Source organism: Leptonychotes weddellii, chromosome 3, assembly GCF_054177405.1.
Source record: "Leptonychotes weddellii isolate Sample4059 chromosome 3, ASM5417740v2, whole genome shotgun sequence".
Classification (NCBI taxonomy): domain Eukaryota; kingdom Metazoa; phylum Chordata; class Mammalia; order Carnivora; family Phocidae; genus Leptonychotes; species Leptonychotes weddellii.
In genome coordinates, this window is record NC_138371.1 from 58,144,636 (window position 1) to 58,162,694 (window position 18,059).

Below are 18,059 nucleotides of genomic sequence, written 5' to 3' on the forward strand. Positions count from 1 at the left end.
GGTGATACTTCTTTGTGTTTTTTTTTAATTAAATTAAATTAATTTTTTTAAGTAAACTGTCCCACAACGTGGGGCTCGAACTCACAATCCTGCGATCAAGAGTCGCATGTTCTTCTGACTGAGCCAGCCAGGTGTCTCTTTCATTGTGGTTTTGATTTGCATTTCTATGATGATGAATGATATTGAGCATCTTATCATGTGTCTATTGGCCACTTGTATGTCTTCTTTTGAGGAAAAAAGTTCATGAAATATGAGAATGGGAAAAAAGACCAATATTGAATTTATTATATAGGATGCAGTTTTAAAATATGTATTCATTACTAAATAAGTAAACATTTAATTACTACCCAAATCTGAAAGAAACCATGAATATTTCCTGTCTTCTCTGTCTTTGCTCATATTGTTCAAAGGTTCTTTCTCTTCCTCTGTTGCCCTTCCGCCCTCTTTTAATGCTTACTTGAAAGCATTAATCTTCTTAGCGTTAGATAAATCTGGGTGAGATTCCTAGCCTCATCTACATGACTTAGTTTCCTTGTCTGTAAAATGGGCCTAATAACACCTACTTCATAGGATTGTCATGAGGATGGAATACAATCACGCACTGAAAGAGGATAGCACGGGGATGCGTGGGTGGCTCAGTGAGTTAAACGTCTGGCTCTTGGTTTTGGCTTAGGTCATGATCTCAGGGTGGTGGGATCAAGCCCCATGTTGGGCTCCAGGCTCGGCAGGGAGTCTGCTTGAAATTCTCTCTCCCTTTCCCCCTCCCCCTGCTTGCATGTGCCCTCTCTCTCTCTCTCTAAAAATAAATAAATCTTAAAAAAAAGAGGATAGCACAGTGCCTAGGGGTTCCTAAGTATTCAGCGAATTGGGATTGCTGTTCACTATTTGCCTTTTTCTTCCTAACCGAGTGGAATTATTACAACCCTTAGTTTTCCTACAGTATGTTGAGGTCTGTCTCTTACAGCACTTTCACCCTATGCATTTATTGACTTACACATCCAATTTCCTCATACGTTTGTAAGTTTTTTAGAAGAAGAACCTGTGTCATTCATCTTTATGTCTTTCTTTTTTTTAATTTTATTTTTTTAGGTTATGTTAATCTCCATACATTACATCATTAGTTTTTGATGTAGTGTTCCATGATTCATTGTTTGCGTATAACACCCAGTGCTCCATGCAGAACGTGCCCTCTTTAATACCCATCACCAGGCTAACCCATCCTCCCACCCCACTCCTCTCCAGAACCCCCAGTTTTTTTCTCAGAGTCCATAGTCTCTCATGGTTCGTCTCCCCCTCCGATTTCTATCCACAGTGTTGGGTCTGTATTACATATTTGATATTTCTTGAGCAACTGGAGACCATTGGGAGCTTGCAATTTGGGGATGATTTGGACTCACTGAAGAGTGTTTCAGAAACAAACCAGATTCAAGTGGGTTGAGGAGTAAATGCAAGATTTTTGATAATTTTTATTTATTTCGCATATTGATCATCTACTTGTAATCTGAAAGCAGCTGACAGGTACCAAAACCCTGGTCTAGCTGAGTACCTTTTTAGCAACGAATAGAAACATCACAGGTGAACAGTGACCGGGACAGATTCAGTCCTGTGCTGGAGCCCTCAGGTTGCCTGAGGAGGAGCTGTGTTTTCTGTCAACCTGAGAGCTCATGGAACTTTCCTAATTAAAGAGAGCTGGGGTGTTGGAGCTATTTGCCTCAGACAAGTCTGTGCTCTGCATTGGCACAGACTAAGAGGTGCTTATATTTGCATAGCAGAACATTTTGCTATTTCTTAAAAAATGAGCCTAATCCTGTAGATTATGTACTTCCTATGGATGGCAGCTGTAAAAGGAACCAGCATTTTCTTCGAGCAACAGGAGGGTGCATATCACATAGATAAATTCATTAGAAGTGAATAAAACTTGAATATTTCTTTTGGGGGGAGGGGAGGGTGAGAGATGCAGCTCTGCCTGAGGTCAGTGAGATTTTAGAAATTATAATGCAGGTTGTTAGAACTACTTAAGCTGTATCGTGTTCATCCTGAATCCTTTGAAAATTATTTGAAGTCTCAGTGGACTTTGATTCATCCATATGTATTAACTGAATCCTTTAAGAGATTTTCTTCTGAGAATGTTGGTACTTGCAGACTACTGCATTGTTTTTAAGGATTTTTTTTTTTTTAAGATTTATTTATTTGACAGAGAGAGAGAGGGCACAAGCAGGGGAAGCTGCAGGCAGAGGGAGAGGGAGAAGCAGGCTCCCTGCTGAGCAGGGACTGGGGGGGGGGCTGTTTTTAAGGATTTAAAGTGGAATCGTCATTCATAGCCTGTACCATTATTTGGGTTGCTGGTGTATAGGATTTTAGCTTTTCTTGTGAACAACAGTGTCTGTATTTATGTTATGTTGCATTATTTGAAAATTGTTAGCAGCCATGTAAGACGTAACTGCTTGCAGAATTCTTTCTCTTCTGTGGTGCTCAGCTAAGAGGCCGGCAGCATCGAGAGTTCCATATTAACCCTGTACTAGTGGTTGCTATAGGGTAAAGCTAAAACAAACAAGCAAGCGAACAGAGCACAAAAACCCTAAAGTCAGTTAGGCAGCATGCACCTCCACTTCTCTCATGCCTGCTATCACTTTCTTCCTCCCTCATTTTCCTCATTCTTTCCAGTTCCACTTTCCCATACTTTCTGATGGAGATTGCTCGGCAACTTGTGTGATTCTGCCTCCAAAGCTCTAGACGCTTGAGGTCATTTGAGTGCACAGAGGATCTGCTGTTTAGTTCTTCTGTGTGTGGGATAGACCTTTTATTTTGTATGACCTGTATGGCCTATTAACATAAATGTTGAGCCTATACAAGAAGGAATGTGGCTCCTTTAAGCCATTTCTCATTTCTCAGGTGATCGTATTTATTGATGAAGGCTAAGAATGGAGAGTGCAGAGAAAGGAGTTTTCTCTACAGCATGCTTTCCCCTTTACAGTTTTGGTCACCATAGAAATGACCTTGCTGGGGAAGGGAAGGTATTTTCCCAGCCCTGTATCTCGAGGTATGTCTGGCATTTCCCAGCCTCTTCTCTGTGTTGGCCCTACACCTGCCCCTTAGTGTGTGGAAGGAGGAAGCAGGGTGCAGAGGAGTGAGGGAAGCATGGGGCTGTCCACTTAAGGACCTCCACTGTGCACGACTTACTCCCCCCACTTTTTTTTTTGTTAGCATGAGTCTTATTTCATTACATCGTTCTCCTGTTCCCTACTACCTTGAACAGATGCTTAGAATTTGGTGTTGACTAGATTTGGCTCTAAGAGTTGTGGTTCTGTGTCTGAGTGTCTGGGAGCATCACTTCTACCCCATATTTGATTATGGTATGGACATTGAGCTATAACGGTTTTCTGGTCTGTGTTGGACATTGAGGACATAAAAAATGAATCCTCTGTGGTCCCTGTCTTGAAAGGGCTTATAACCTAGTGGGGTCAAGGTGGGAAGACACAGGCACAGATAATTACAGAATAGGAGTGTGGGTAGTGGTGTGTGAGCACTGAGTAGGGAGCAATGAATTCTACTTGTGGGAGCTGAGCAAAGTATCTCTGAAGACGATGACATTTAAATTGGCTCTTGACTGATGAGCAAGGCTGTGACAGTCAGTTACAAAGATTTCTGAAGAAAAGCACTGTGTGCCTTGTCATGAAAGAGCATGAGAGGGAGGAGTACCAGCATAGCCAGGGGACAGAGTTCACGAGGGGCACGATGGGAAACGCGGATGGAGGAGCCAGCATCTCTCTGGCCACTGAAATCTGTTAGGATGGATAAGAATCGGGTTTTTATAGAAACCAGCTCTGGAGCAAGGTGGGTGATGGGTTAGAATGAAGAAGAGAGACATAGCAGAGAGACTGGTGGCGGGGGTGGGGGGTGGGGCGGCTGTTGTAACTGAATTGACCAAAGGCCATGAAGGTTTCGACTGAATCAGTGGCCTTGATTGAGTCCCTTAATCATCTTGATTTTCTTAGGTTCCTTTTCACTTAAAAAAGTTAAATCTAAGTTACTTTGTATGCCTCTTGATTTTTAAAATTTTGTTTCATGTTAATGAGGTTCCAAATACAACAGCAAGTCTCACTCGGTAGAGCGTGGCCTGGTTGCCCTGTGTGTTTCCTCTGCGGCCCTCCCCTCCGCCTGGAGCTCCATTCCAGCATTTGAATGTCTGCTGTGCCTCTTCGAGCCTAACCAGACACGCTAACGCCTATCTGCTAGATTCAAGTTGCCAGAGGGAGCGTTAGCGTCTGTCGCATTCACTGCGGGATGCCTAGCACCCAGCATCATGCCTGACAAAGAGTGGATGCTTCCTGAATATTTACAGAGGGAACGAGGATGAATTTGGAGTAGCTGGAGGCCAAAAACATTGCTGATGATCAGTACGAGTGTACATTAAAATAACAACTAAGTTAAATCATGTGAAATAGCAGCAACATTTTTGGTTCTAGTGTGCCTGTTCAACGAGGTACAAATCCATGAATTTGAACAAGCTCCCTGAGGGGATATGGCACACAAAATGTAACTGGTGGCCCACCTGTTGTTTAGACCTTTATGTACTCAGAGGAATTAGCAATTAACAGCTGTTTATTGCAGGGGATATGCTGATTCCGGGTTCTTTGTCAGGTACCTCTAACCAGCATTCCACTTGAAGCTGAGGAAAAGAGCAATAACAATTTCAGTAGAAGACTTCTTTGCACAGAGAGACAGTTTACGGCTCCTGTAGACTTACACGGTTTCGACAGCGATGCTCTTACAGACGTTTCCTAATTTCTTCTGCATGCGTGGGTTCGGTCCCTGGACGCATTTTACTGGAGCTTCCTGGTTCCCAAGCAGTGGTTTCCAGTCCTTTCAAGTCTGAGGACTCCTTTTTAAACTTGCATCCTTTTCAACCTAATACTGTTTGTACCTCTGGTAATCATCCCCTGAGAGAATACGTCCTGATGTTCTGTAATGCTTCCCTTTCGCCTCCCCAATTTTCTTATTTTTTTATTTTTTCATTTTTTTAAAGACTTTATTTATTTATTAGAGAGAGAGAGAGAGCACAAGTAGGCAGAGCGGCAGGCAGAGAGAGAGGGAGAAGCAGGCTCCCCACTGAGCAGGGAGCCCGACATGGGGCTCGATCCCAGGACCCTGGGATCATGACCTGAGCTGAAGGCAGATGCTTAACCGGCTGAGCCACCCAAGAGCCCCTCCCCAATTTTTTTATTATGAAAAAATTTAAATACATGAAAGGGGTAAAAAATAGTACAGCATTTACTTCTATAGCACCACACAGATGCAACAATTATGAACATTTTCCATATCTGCTGTATCTGTTTATCTTCATTTTATTTGCTGAACAACTTGAAAGTGAGTAACAGACTTAATACTTCAGCTTGCGTTCCCTACAAATAAAAACATGTTCCTATATAACCATAATACTCTTCCACACCTAAGAAAGTAAACAGTGATTCCCTAAAATTGCCTTAATACGTGGCATATTCACATATCTCTAATGATTTCCAAATGTCTTTTGTAGCTTCTCCCCCTTCCCCTTCAAATGGAGGATTTAGGCAAGAGTCACATGTGGCATTTGGTTTTATTTTTTTAAGTCTCTTTTAATCTGGAAAAGTTCTCTTCTCTCCTTTTCCTCTATGACACTGACTTTTTTTTTTTTTTGACACTGACTTTTTGAAGAGATCAGTACGGTTGTCTTGCTGATTATCTTATACTGTAGATGTCTCTGATTCTATCTGCTTGGCTGCTTGTTTTAGAAGGAACTATTGAGGAAGGAAGCTATTCTTTATGGAAGAATGCTAGCTAATAAACATAGAAGGAATGATAGAAGTAGAAAATCAGCATTCTGCCACCTGCTATGAAATAAATAGTTAAGACAAAGATGCTAAAACCGTTAGGGAATAGAATACTCATCCAGAGCCAAAGTGTTACCCAACAGAACACCTGCCAAGTGCATTGGGGAAAACATACCTTGACAATGGTGAGGACTCAGGCCTGGGGATCCTTGGTTAAACTTGGCATCACTCCCAGTGAGGTAACCTAACATCATGTGCCCCTGACATGCTGTGGGGACTAGTGCATGGCGTCATTTGTGGAGTATTCTTCCCCCCACATGCTTCATGTCAAATTTTTAGACCTAACTTTCAGTCTATAGGAAATACAGGATAGAGAAACAAGTTAAATGACACCATGAGGAGACCATCAGACCAGTCCAGTAATGCTTTTAAATGAGTTTGCATTTTACTAATCACCACTGTGTTTACCTTCCCCTGACAACTGGGAGGGCATATACACTTGAGCTGGGGTCCCTCAGTGGGCAGACAGAGCTGGTCCACAGGATGTGAACCCCTTGCAATAACTGCTGCTCTTGGGGAATCATAGAACTCTGTAGACTATAATTTCTTTGACAGGGTCATATTGCAGCTTGCACGGCTTCTTAATAAATACAGGGATTTAGCTCACAGATGTGTCAGTCTGCCACCTTTCAGAAAGACTGAATTCACTTAGTGAGGTGTAAGGATGAAGGGCAGAAAATTGATCATGCCCCAGATATTTAACTTATGGGAGTTTATGTGTTTTGCAGTAGGGGTATTTGGAAAGAACTGGAAAATCAGCCCTGTTTTATTTGGTGCCCGCTTATGATTAATTTAGTTTCTGGTGTTGCTATTCCTGAAACTGGTTTTCCAGAAATACTCTGGGACGTGGTTGTTTCGTCAAGGCACTGTATTTATTCAGTGATCATTGTTTCAACTCTAATTTATTATTGATCTTTCAGGCCCACAGCTGCAGAACTTTTAAAATGCAAATTCTTCCAGAAAGCCAAGGTAAGATGCTTAAAAACCCACGTAAATCTGCTATTTTGAAATCACTGAATTTCTGCATATGATATTTGGTGTCAACTGTTGGGAACATTTGTTTTGCAGAACAGAGAGTACCTAATTGAGAAGCTGCTTACAAGAACCCCAGACATAGCCCAAAGAGCCAAAAAGGTAAGCGCCACTAGCCTTTGTGATCCAGCAAAGGCTGCTCCCCACCCAGGGAAATGAGACCCACAGAAACATAGGAAAAAGATTGCCACACACTCAGGATGTGTTGTTCAGAGATTATCTGGTTAGCGATTCCTCAGATGGCTGCATTTTGCCTTTTGGGTATCTCCGGCTTGCTGTTATGTGTTTGTGGAAACAGTGTGACACTTGAATGATTTCATTTTTGCATTTATCAGCTTTTCTTAAAGAAGGTCAGAGTAGGGGAGGGGATCATGATGGAGCTCGAACCCTGGAGAGGTGAAATAGCCTTGAGGATCTTTCCTTTGGACATTTCATAGAAGAGGAGCAGTTGTTTTTAAGCAGTTTGAAATGACAAAAGAAAAACCAAAATTTGTTTTTAATGGTTATCTTTTTAAATCTGATTTTATTTACAAATTTAATGGTTATCTTGAGTATCTGTGGGATGTCAGTCTTTTCCTTATAAAAAGACCCTGGCCCCTCTTGTAATTTACCTTATGTTAAGTAAATTATATTAATGATTACCTGAAAAACTTTACATTCTTGGTTTTAGATTCTTTAAATGGTATGTACGTGTGAGTGTATTTGTTTATTTATCCAGATTTTTATTTATTTGTAAATACTGATTTCGTTATGGCGTGAAATCTAACGAAATTTAACCTCTGGTTTGGTTTCGTTTGGTTTTAGAATTATATTAAATATTTATAATTAAAAATATTTATGTAGTCACTGATTTATAAAGGAAGGTTCTCTCCCCCTGCCCCTTTTTATGGTTAATAGCTACAGGGAAAGCTGATCTGAACTGAGTTGTATGCTCTGAAATAAAACTGGCAGAGAAATATGGGTCAGAGATGGTATCTCATCATGCCTGGCTGAAGTAACTCTGAATGTTATGTTCCAGCCATTGCCTTTTCTGAAACATTGTGTATGAAGTGCATTTTGCGGATGCCTTAAAGTTGTTTTAAATAGATTTAAGAGTAGATTTTAAGAAACGACCCTCTGTGTCCAGGTGTGGGAGTGCTCCCCGGGACCAGCAGAGTCCTTGGGGTGGATTGCCCCGTTGACTGCTCAGACCTGAGCCAGGGCTGGTCTGAGGGATGTCTCTAAGGGAAAAGTGAAAGTTTGGCAGATGGTCCATCAAGAGTGGTGCATTTCAAGGGGTGACACAGGTACACTAAAGCTTCAGTTGAGGCACAGAAAGTATAAGAGCCCAGCTGCTATCTGAGGGCTCTGGACAGCAGGCTGAAGGAGGACCCAGGAGAGATGCCCTGGGGTGTGTGAGCCTATCGCGGAGCTTTTAGTCAGGCATCTGAAGTGTTAGCCAGAGTTGGAAAAGGCTGTTAGGGAGCCTTTAGCTTGTTCAGTTTGTGTCATCCCCAAAGAATATTTTTGTTGGCCTCGTCTTGTTTTGCTAGTTTTGTCTGGTCTCATTCTGTAGCTGTTCCCCCTGAAGGAGTTTGCCAGGCCTGTGTTCTCTCCAGAGCTTTAGCTTCACACCCCCAGCTCCTGTCAAATGGACTGGAGGTCTCAGAGGTGCAGTTTCCAAGTGGCTTCCCTCCCCTCCCAAACCTAATCTTCCTGTGTTCGGTGTTTCCGTCTGAGTCACCCGACCTCACAACACTGGGATTGTTTTTGTGTTTGGGGCCTCCTTTCCCCCCGTCCTCCCCATCTAGCCCCTCTCCAGTCTCTGCCACAGTGCTTGGAACGTTCTCCTGGTTTTGACTGGACAGCTGCAGTCCTTCCCTTCTGTTCCTCCTTTCTGTTCTTTCTTAGACACTGCCGCAGGAGGAACTTTTGGATCATGTCACTTAATGGCTTCGAAGTGGTTCCCAAAATTAAACAAAAACAACCCCAAGAGCCCATAAATGAAAAAATAAAGTTCCTGCCAAAGAAAGGCCAACCTCCTTCGCCTTGAATTCATGGCACCATTTCAGCCTCCAGTCTTATGTTGTGAGCTCAGCTCAAGTGAACCACCCATAGCTCTCACTGCACGTACTTTGCTCACTAACCTATACTTTCCTTTCAAACTCTTATCATTTTGAGAAAATGAAGAAGCTCTTCAGCTTCCAGCTTTATTTTCTTCCTTTTAAAAAATATTTAAATCATTTACCACATATGAGTGTGCTGTGCATTCCAAACCCCGTTTTGCATGTCTCTTAAACAAACCATAAGCAGCTAGAGTTTGGGGAGATGTGATTTTTCAAGCATGTCTTCTGCCATGTACTTGCTCCTGGACTTTAGACTTAAACCTCAGGGCTTGGTTTGTCATCCATCCCTTCAGATGGAGAATGGCCACACCTCTTAGTGTCCCAGAGGAAGAGTAAAGGGAAAATATAAATTCATTCTTTAAACATCATATAGGAACAAGAGTAGCCCATAGTAATGTTGTTCTCGCTCTCTAGCTTCGTTAAGTCTGCTGTTTTCCTGTTAGAATTCTCGTTGTCAAGTGAACGTGGGTTATCAACTGTACCCCACTCCTTGCCAATAGGCTCCATGGCAGGTGTGCTGACCAGAACATCGATCACAGTGCACGTCTCACTCATCTCAAGTGCCCACAGATGTTTGCTAACTCCATGAACATATATGCTTGTGTGTACCATGGAAAGGCCATTCGAAGCTCTGTTTTTTACGCATCCAGAATGCTTGGCATACACTCATTCCTGGGGATTCCTGTTAACAGCAGATAGACCGCCCTCTCTCCGTGGGGTGCCTGAGGTTGGGGAGCAACCGTGCTGTTCCTTGCTTGAAGCTTTTGCAGGCTTGGTCCCATGGAAGTAAATATTATTTTAATCATCATGAGCATTGAAAACCACTGTTGTAGGATGTCTTTGCTTGTCTTAGGTTCTTACCGTGTTTAAGTAAATTCAGTTTAAAAGTTGCTGCAGGGGAGTCTTCAGTGTTATTTTTGTCATCCATTTCTGGACTTCTCTTTATTGACATCTCCTCAGCTGCTTACTTTCCCGGTTGCTAGGGTGCCTCCTGGTTAATCATGCTCTGGTTTCCTGGTGTAAATTTGTTCTTCAGATGCTACTTGTTGCTGCTGGTGCTTTGATTTTTGTCTCCTCGGTTTGTTGTTTTAAAAATAGAAACAGTCCATTGATATACCAGTGTTTAGAGGACAACTGGGCCTGTTGACCAAGCTCTGCACAGTTAGGCAACCTGTGTGGATTTGAAATTTGTTGTCAGAAACAACAGTTTCTGGGGCATCTGGGTGGCTCATTTGGTGGGGCGTCTGCCTTCGGCTCAGGTCATGATCCCAGAGTCCCCGGATCAAGCCCCGCGTCGGGCTCCCTGCTCGGCGGGGAATCTGCTTCTCTCTCTGCCCCGCACCCTGCTCTCATGCTCTCTCTCTCTCTGTCTCTCAAATAAATAAATAAAATCTTTTAAAAAAAAGAAACAACAGCTTCTGCTTCTCCTCCCTTATGGTAACAGAAATTAAGAGGTATTTTTCAATGTGTTTTTTTTTTTACATGAGCAATTCTCATATTTAAAAGAGAGAGGGACCACTTGTAGCTGTTCTCAAGAGGTCCCGTGAGCCCACCAGTGCTGTCCTGGGGCACAAGAGAAGTAGAGGCCTGTCATATTCATGTTTGGCCAGAATGTAAAGCATTAGTTGGTTGCCATGGAATTCCATGTGGGAAGGTGATCTAGTCTTCATCCAGATTGATTCCTCTAAATCAGAAAAGAGAAATAGAAATACACCAGTGTGGCTTTCCTGGTAACTGAGTGACATAAAATGATTGTGTGTGTGTGTGTGTGTGTGTGTGTGTGTGGTCATTGCAGAAATTAGACATATTTGTTTTCTTCCTGGAGGCAGAGTATTTGGTCCATTGGGTTTTTTTTTTTTTTTTTTTCTGATAGACAGTGTTGCTTGGGGATCATCTTGATTTTCTTTTGCCCTAATTTTTCTGTCTGTGAAATGGAAATTCTGTCTGACCTCAGGCATGTGGTGAAGGGTAATGAGAGATTTGATGTTCCTGGACTACAAGACGTTCTGTGAATTCTAAATGAGAACATGCTAATAATGACCCATGAGAAAGAACAAGGTTAAGTACAGCTATAATTCTTTTCAACTTTTCATTTATCCTTATGCATGAGAAGAAAAGGCTTCATAGCCATTACTCCTTCTCATGTGACTTTTTAGGGACCTGTCTCCAGCCATCCTAATTTAGGGGTTTGAAAGCTTGAGCATATGGTGTTCCACTCTTTATCCTACTGGATTCACTGGGTGGGGAAGAGCGTAAATCATTCTGCTAAAATTGAGTGCAGGTGCTTAGGGCTGTGTGCATTTTCTGTAGGAGTATCTAAGTGTCAGATGGCTGATGGCTCTGCTTTCTGTTAGTGATGCGAACCTTGAGTCACCACGTTCACGCTCCTATTCCTACACATCCTGTAGCTAAAACCCACTGATGTCAGGAGAGGGGCAACGGATTAGTTGCTGTCCAGATGTCTCAATGCCACCTGCTTAACCGAAAAGCATATTGGCCAGAGAAGGGATGAAGTTCTTTTTATTGTGGTTGGCTGTGTTTTCACGGGAAGGGGAATAACTGGAGGATTTTTGTTTGAATTTAATTTTGAAATTGAGAAGTTAGAAATGATTAGTCACCATCAGAAAGAAAGAGATGGGCGCCTGGGTGGCTCAGTTGGTTAAGCGTCCAACTCTTGATCTTGGCTTGGGTCTTGATTTCAGGTTCATGGGTTCAAACCCCACATTGGGATCCACATTGGGTGTGGAGCCTACTTAAAAAGAAAGAAAGAAGGAAGGCAGGGAGGTAGGGAGGGAGGAAGGAAGGAAGGGAAGAAGGGAAGAGATACTGTATCACTGCTGCATTTGGATGGAACCATTGTGAATTGGAAAAAGTAGGGTGGTATTTGTGGGCCCCAGAATTCCTTGTATCAGGCTTGTAAGATTGATTTCATATTAGGGACCCGGGGAGTTGGCTTCATTTCATCCTCCTATGTGCTTAGGAATAAATGGGTAGGAATATATAGGGATATTACAATTCATATTTATTTAATACTTAATATGCGTTCATAATTTGTCCATTCTGTTTTTACTTTTTATTTTGAAATAATTTCAGGCTTACAAAAGTTTACAAAAGTAGCACAAAAAATTCTGTATATATTTTCTCTCTCACTGTCTTTGGAAACATTTCAAAGTTATAGACATGATGTCCTTTATCTTTAAATATACTTCAGTGCATATTTCCTAAAAACAAGGGAGTTCTTTTACCTAACAGTTTAATTATCCAAATCAGGAAGTTAACATCAACACAATACTATTATTGTATAATTTTCAGATCTTATACAAGTTCTGCCAGTTCTGCTAATGGTCATCTGTCTGGTTCAGGATCCGATCCAGAATCATTTAGTTGTTGTCTCCATTAGTCTCCTTTTTAGGAATAGTTTTTATTTTTCTTTTATAGACAGTCACACTTTTGAAGACTATAAGGCCACTTATTTTGTAGAACGGTGCTCAGTTTGGGTTCATCTGACATTTCTTTGTGAGTAGATTTAGTTTATGCATTTTTTGACAGGAATACCTCGGAATGATGCCGTGTTCTCCACGTATCACGTTGGAAGGCGCGTGATGTTGACTCATTCCTCTGCGGGTGATGCTAACTTTGATCACACGCTTACGGTGGCTCCTACCACCTTCTTCATTGTGACAAACACAGTTACTTTCTAATAGAAGGAATTCATTAATATTACATTCTTTCATTAAACATTAAAAGGTAAAGTGAATGAGCTTACTGTACAGGGTCATTAGTCTCTTTTCGAGGAAACATTTGTGCTTTATGTCATTGTGGTTGTACATTCCTAGGCTATTAATGATAGGATTTCCCTGTGGTTTCAGACAAGGAACACTTGGCTAGTACGTAATGTTCAGATTGAGGTGGGGAGTAGGAACGGTATTGCTCCAGCCTCCGTGTCTGTCTGGAAGCAGGAGCAGCTGGGTCTGTGTCCCGGGCGAGCTGGCCGATCTCTCGGAGTCCAGTCTAGTCAAATGGAGCCAAGGACACTGACAGTGTGTGGCCGCGATGATGAGAGATCCAACACAGGCTGCCGTGACTATCGTGTAAATAAGGGAATGCCTACTGCGGCTGCAGAGCTGGACATTTTAGAAGTACGCAGTGAGATAGGGGGTGCGGAGAGTCCTGAGGTGGGTGAAGAAGGTTGTTTCTCTTTTGCTGTTGCTTTGGATGAGAGGGGGAAGAAGCCCGTGGAAGCCTCCAGGAAGAGGGAGAGAGAAGGATGACAAGCACTGTTTCAACACTGTTGCCTATTCACATGTCTTCATGCTTTCTTTCCTGCCCCATCATGGTGCCGGCAGTGGGCACGAGCCTGCGCCTTTCCTGCAGCTGGTCCCCTCTCCCGTGAAAAAGCAGAACAGTGTGTGTGTGTGTGTGTGTGTGTGTGTGTGCGCAAAGACCAAAGAATAGTAAGAATCAAACATGCACACAGCACTCATGCATGGCTGTTAGCTCACTTTCACATATGCTTCCTTATTCATTCTCAACAGCTGTGCTTGAAGACAGGTCGGGCAGGTATTATCATTACACTTGACAGATGAAAGTCAAGTGTAGAGAGGTGAACTGACTTGTCTGAAGTCACATGGCTAATTAGAGGCCGTTCTTACTTCTGGTTCTGTGCTCTTTTCCACCAAATCATACCTCAGAAGGAAGAAGAAGAAGAGAAGGGAGAGGATAGGAAGGAGATCTAGATGGAGGACGCTAGGCGGCGTGACATGGTCTCAGCAGGAGAAGGCAGGGTACGTTTGTCATTCTCAGCGGGTAGTCTGTCCCTTACCACGTGCCGTTCATGGGCACTCGGAGACGCTGTGAACATCACTGTAGCCCTGGAGGTTTGCCTCCAGGGTTCTAGCAGGTGTGCGGGGGAGTAAGGGGGCAAAAGGGCTTTGGAGATTCTGAAGGGAAGAGAGGTGGCCAGTGGAAGAGAGCTGGATAGCATTGACAGCTGTTGAAACCTTCCCGAAACCCAGCTTCTCATTCGTGAAATGAGGAAAGTCATTTTGAGGCCTTCCTGTGTTTTTGAGGACTGCATTAGGTAAAGCCGAGGAAGTGTATAACCCAGTGGTTGGTTGGCACAAAATAATAACGTGGCACTAGCTATTATCATAATCCGAGTGGGTTTTATTATTATAATCACATATATTGCTTTATTATTACAGTGTTGTTATTAGAATGTCATTATTGTTTTTGTAGTGTTTGTCATTGCTGGGCTTCGGGCACCCCTGCTGCTCTTCCCGCTTCTGCGGCTGCCATAATGACTGCCACCATCACCCCACGGCTCCCAGGCTGATAGGGGACACAGGCCAGGCAGTGAGACTCCCCTTTCCAGTGGGGAACACAGCGCGAGCAGCACAACACATACTCAAAGAGTAGCAGAGAATAAGTGCCTCAGGATGTGGGTGTGGAATATGTACTACAGAGGGGGCAAGGCCATGGAGCTGGAAGGCTGGGGGGACATGGGCAGAGGAGAGAGAAGAATTCACACGTCTTGTGTACCTTCATGCACCATGCTAGACACTTGGTTTCCATTCATGTCCATTAACTTCTGATAATTAATGAAGACCCGAGTAACAGGACAGGTGGATTATTAAGACTGGCTTAAAACAAAGTCTACATATTTTGAAGTATGAGTGGAGAAGAGCATAAATATCTCCTGGTTGGTGATCCTTCAGTTTGCAGACCCAGGTTGGGCCTTGACCACCTCATCATACAGTGGCCGGGCAAAGCCAGCTCGCTTCCCAGTTTGCTGCCACTTAGGCTGCTCTTTTAGTCCATAAAGAGGAAAAATGACTTTGCATTTCCACACAGTTGCTTTTTCTACCCCTCCTGGAATCTTATAATTAATTTATGAGCTATTGAAGGTTATATATTATCAAGAAACCAGAGAATAAATAAGGGATTCCTCAAATGCTGGAAGGATGATTTTAATTTTGTTCCAAGTCTGTCCAGTAGAGGGCAGTGAAGGGCTTTATTTCTCAGAGGCTGTGGCTTGCAAACTGAGCAAAAGTTTTCGGCTTTGTTGAAGGTCTCAGACTTGGAGATGAAGAATCGAAGGATGTTAGGTGTCTACTGAGCCATGAGTACCCGGCGCTGTAGTCAGTCAGAATGTTTTTTTTACTGGGCAGGGGGTTGAAGGGCGAAGGTGTAAAGACTTCTCATTATTACCATTTTCATTTCAAGTTGCATTTTCTATTAACCAATCAAAGTAATCTAACATTTGTATTTTCCAGAATTCATGTCAAAAATAAAAATCTCAAATTTGCAAATGGGATTAAAAATCTTCTGGTATTTTATAGTTTAAATTAATACAGTTCTGGATGGTTGCATGCTATTTCTAGAAAGTTCCTTGGTTCCTGCACTTCTCCTTAAAGCCAGGTAAACAGAGGAAAGAGGGAGTCAAAACATATGATAACAATGAAGGAGAAGTGAACAGATCTCTATATTTTGGATTTAACGTAAGATACTCCTCATGACTCAGGTAGGCCTGCGGGTGCATGTTCTCTTATTACTTTGTGTCTCTTTCCCCCTTCCTCTTATTTGAAAATAACCACAGGTATTGGTAATCTGTCTTACTGGGGAGCTCACATGCTCAAAGGGAGAAGGACTTTGGTGGTTGAGGATGTTATTTTTCCTATGTTAATGGTGAGAAAAGTTGTCCAGACAGGTTAAAATTATTGTCTTAACTGGGACAGATGTTCCCAGAGGATAAACTCATTAATGTTTGCATTATTTCTACATTTTAAATGCTTTGCTTTTAGGCAGTCGAGAATGTAGAGTTCATTGGTTCAGAAAAGTGCTTTTGGTCACTAGGGGGTGCTATCAGAATAGTTCATGTAGGAACCTGGGGCCAGGAATTGCTCACTAGTCTATAGAAACCATTGCAGTCACAAATTTCTTCCTTTTGCATTGTGCCTGCTATAAGGAGCTTGACTCCCGTTTGTGCTGGGGGGTGAATTAGGCAGAGGTGAGGGTAGAGGAAAGAACAAGGGAAAAAGCATCATAATTTACTTTCAATTCAATTGGTGAATTGAGTTAAAAACTGTATATATTTTGGGGCGCCTGGGTGGCTCAGTCGGTTAAGCTCAGTGTCCTGGGATTGAGCCCTGCATCAGGCTCCAAGCTCAGCATGGAGTCTGCTTATCCCTCTCCTGCTGCTCCTTCTGTGCATTCTCTCTCTCAAATAAATAAATAAAATCTTAAAAAAACCCAACTGTATATGTTTTAGGTTAGTGGCCTCTTTCTGGTGACATTGAATTAGAGCAGAAAGGATCCATGGTGGAAATTGTGATTTGCTAATCCTGGCAGCCCCATGTATAGGGAAACATCTGTATTTTGAGATTGAGGGTCTTTTTAAAGGTACCAATTGCTTAAGAGAGTTTAAAACTTTTACAGATCTTGGACACCCAGTTTTGGAACTTTAAAAATAGTGACATACGTTCTGAAAATATTGTGAAAGATAGTGTTTGCACAACTTTCATGTGCAGGCAATTGTTTCCTTTCGCTAGAAATGAATAGGCAGAATCAGTGGCCTTATTTCACACCCAGTTAGATTTTTGAGATCTGCGTGTTCATATGCATTTTGTGCTTCATTTTTACCTTTGGGAAATTTGCTAACTTTTTCCAAAGCTTGTGTGCATCAGGTAACTTTGAAACTTAATTGGCATACGTGTGCTGAGGGAAGTCCCTGACGGCCTGCTCATCTAGGGCTCGCTGAGCATCACTGATAATGTACCAGGTACTGACTCCCAGTAAAGCGGTTTGCCTTTCTTCACCTTTACAGCGCACTCTAGCACACCATTGCTTTTAAAAGTAGATAAACCACGAAGAATGGGAAGGAATTTGGAATTTGTCTACAGTTGCAGCAACACGACTATAAAAAGTGAGCCGATGCTTTTCTGATCTTGTGAAAACTCTGATGTGATTGACTGTACCTTCTTTCTTGTTTAAAACCATTCAGTGGCTTCTTATCAATTGCAGGTAAGTTCCAAGTTCCTGCCACTGACAGGATGAGGTCCATGTCACTTGTTAAGGTGAGGGCCAGGCAAGGCTCCTGTGCTCTGTGTTTGGATCAGCTCTCTAGCCTTTGCTTTGGCCACTCACCACCTCACCCTTGCCACGTCCTTATAGAGTTACTGATTCTACTTTTCTGCCAATGCGCCCCTGAAATCCCACCTGTGTTTTCCGTGGAGGTGCATGTACTGGTCCCCCTGTTTAAAAGCCTTCTTCCTGAACTCCTATCTTTCCGAGTCTGGCACCTCCTCTCTGGAGCTCTCTCCTCCCATTTCGAAAGCCCCCTGCATCCAGAGAGTTCCTCAGTCTTCCATCTGTACTGCTTCTGTACCAGGAGCATCGGTCCCTTGTTGCACTTACTGTCGTTTGCAGTTACATCCCTCACACTTTTGCTTTCTGGACCAGACTGAGCTCCCTAGGTGAAGGAAGAATGTCGTATTATTCCCATGTCCCGAGTACCCAGGACAGTATCTTGGTCCATCTGGAATTGAAGTTCAGGAAATGAGACTGTAAAGTCATGATGATGGCTTTTACGGGAGTCGATGTGAGAGCATGAGGGTAGGCCAAGCAAATCTTGTAGTGTAAAAGGGGAAGAGTTGAGAAGTTTCTCAGTTGGTGCTGCCTTCTTGTATTTCAGGTCTGGGACTCAGAGGTTATCTGCTTTTAGTTTAACATCCTTTGTCATCTCCCACTGGCTGAGAGTCTTGGATGAGACAAACAGCTTGACCCACCTTTGCCACCTTGTCACCAAGTGGAGTGGTTAGATTTTATTACCTAACCCTGACGCACTATACACTTAGGATTATCTGACAGCAGAGGTTTAGTCCCTGGCACTCAGCATATTCTGTGCTGTCATTTTCTTTTCCCAGACAGGATGTACATAAGTTTTCCTATCACCGGAAGCCACATCTAATTAGGAAGATATTTTGAAACTCGATTTATTTATTTTTATTTATTTATTTTTTAAATTTTATTATGTTATGTTAGTCACCATACA

General features: G+C 42.7%; 1 protein-coding gene across 3 annotated transcripts in view; it reads left to right on the forward strand.

The window, feature by feature from the left end:
* Positions 1-18,059, forward strand: part of STK39 (serine/threonine kinase 39) — a 400,617-nt gene that overhangs the window by 105,726 nt on the left and 276,832 nt on the right. For all 3 annotated transcript variants that reach the window (XM_081814256.1, XM_081814255.1, XM_081814257.1), the window contains 2 exons: positions 6,791-6,839; positions 6,939-7,004. In XM_081814256.1, the coding sequence (XP_081670382.1) occupies positions 6,791-6,839; positions 6,939-7,004 (115 nt within the window). The remainder of the gene's footprint in view (positions 1-6,790; positions 6,840-6,938; positions 7,005-18,059) is intronic.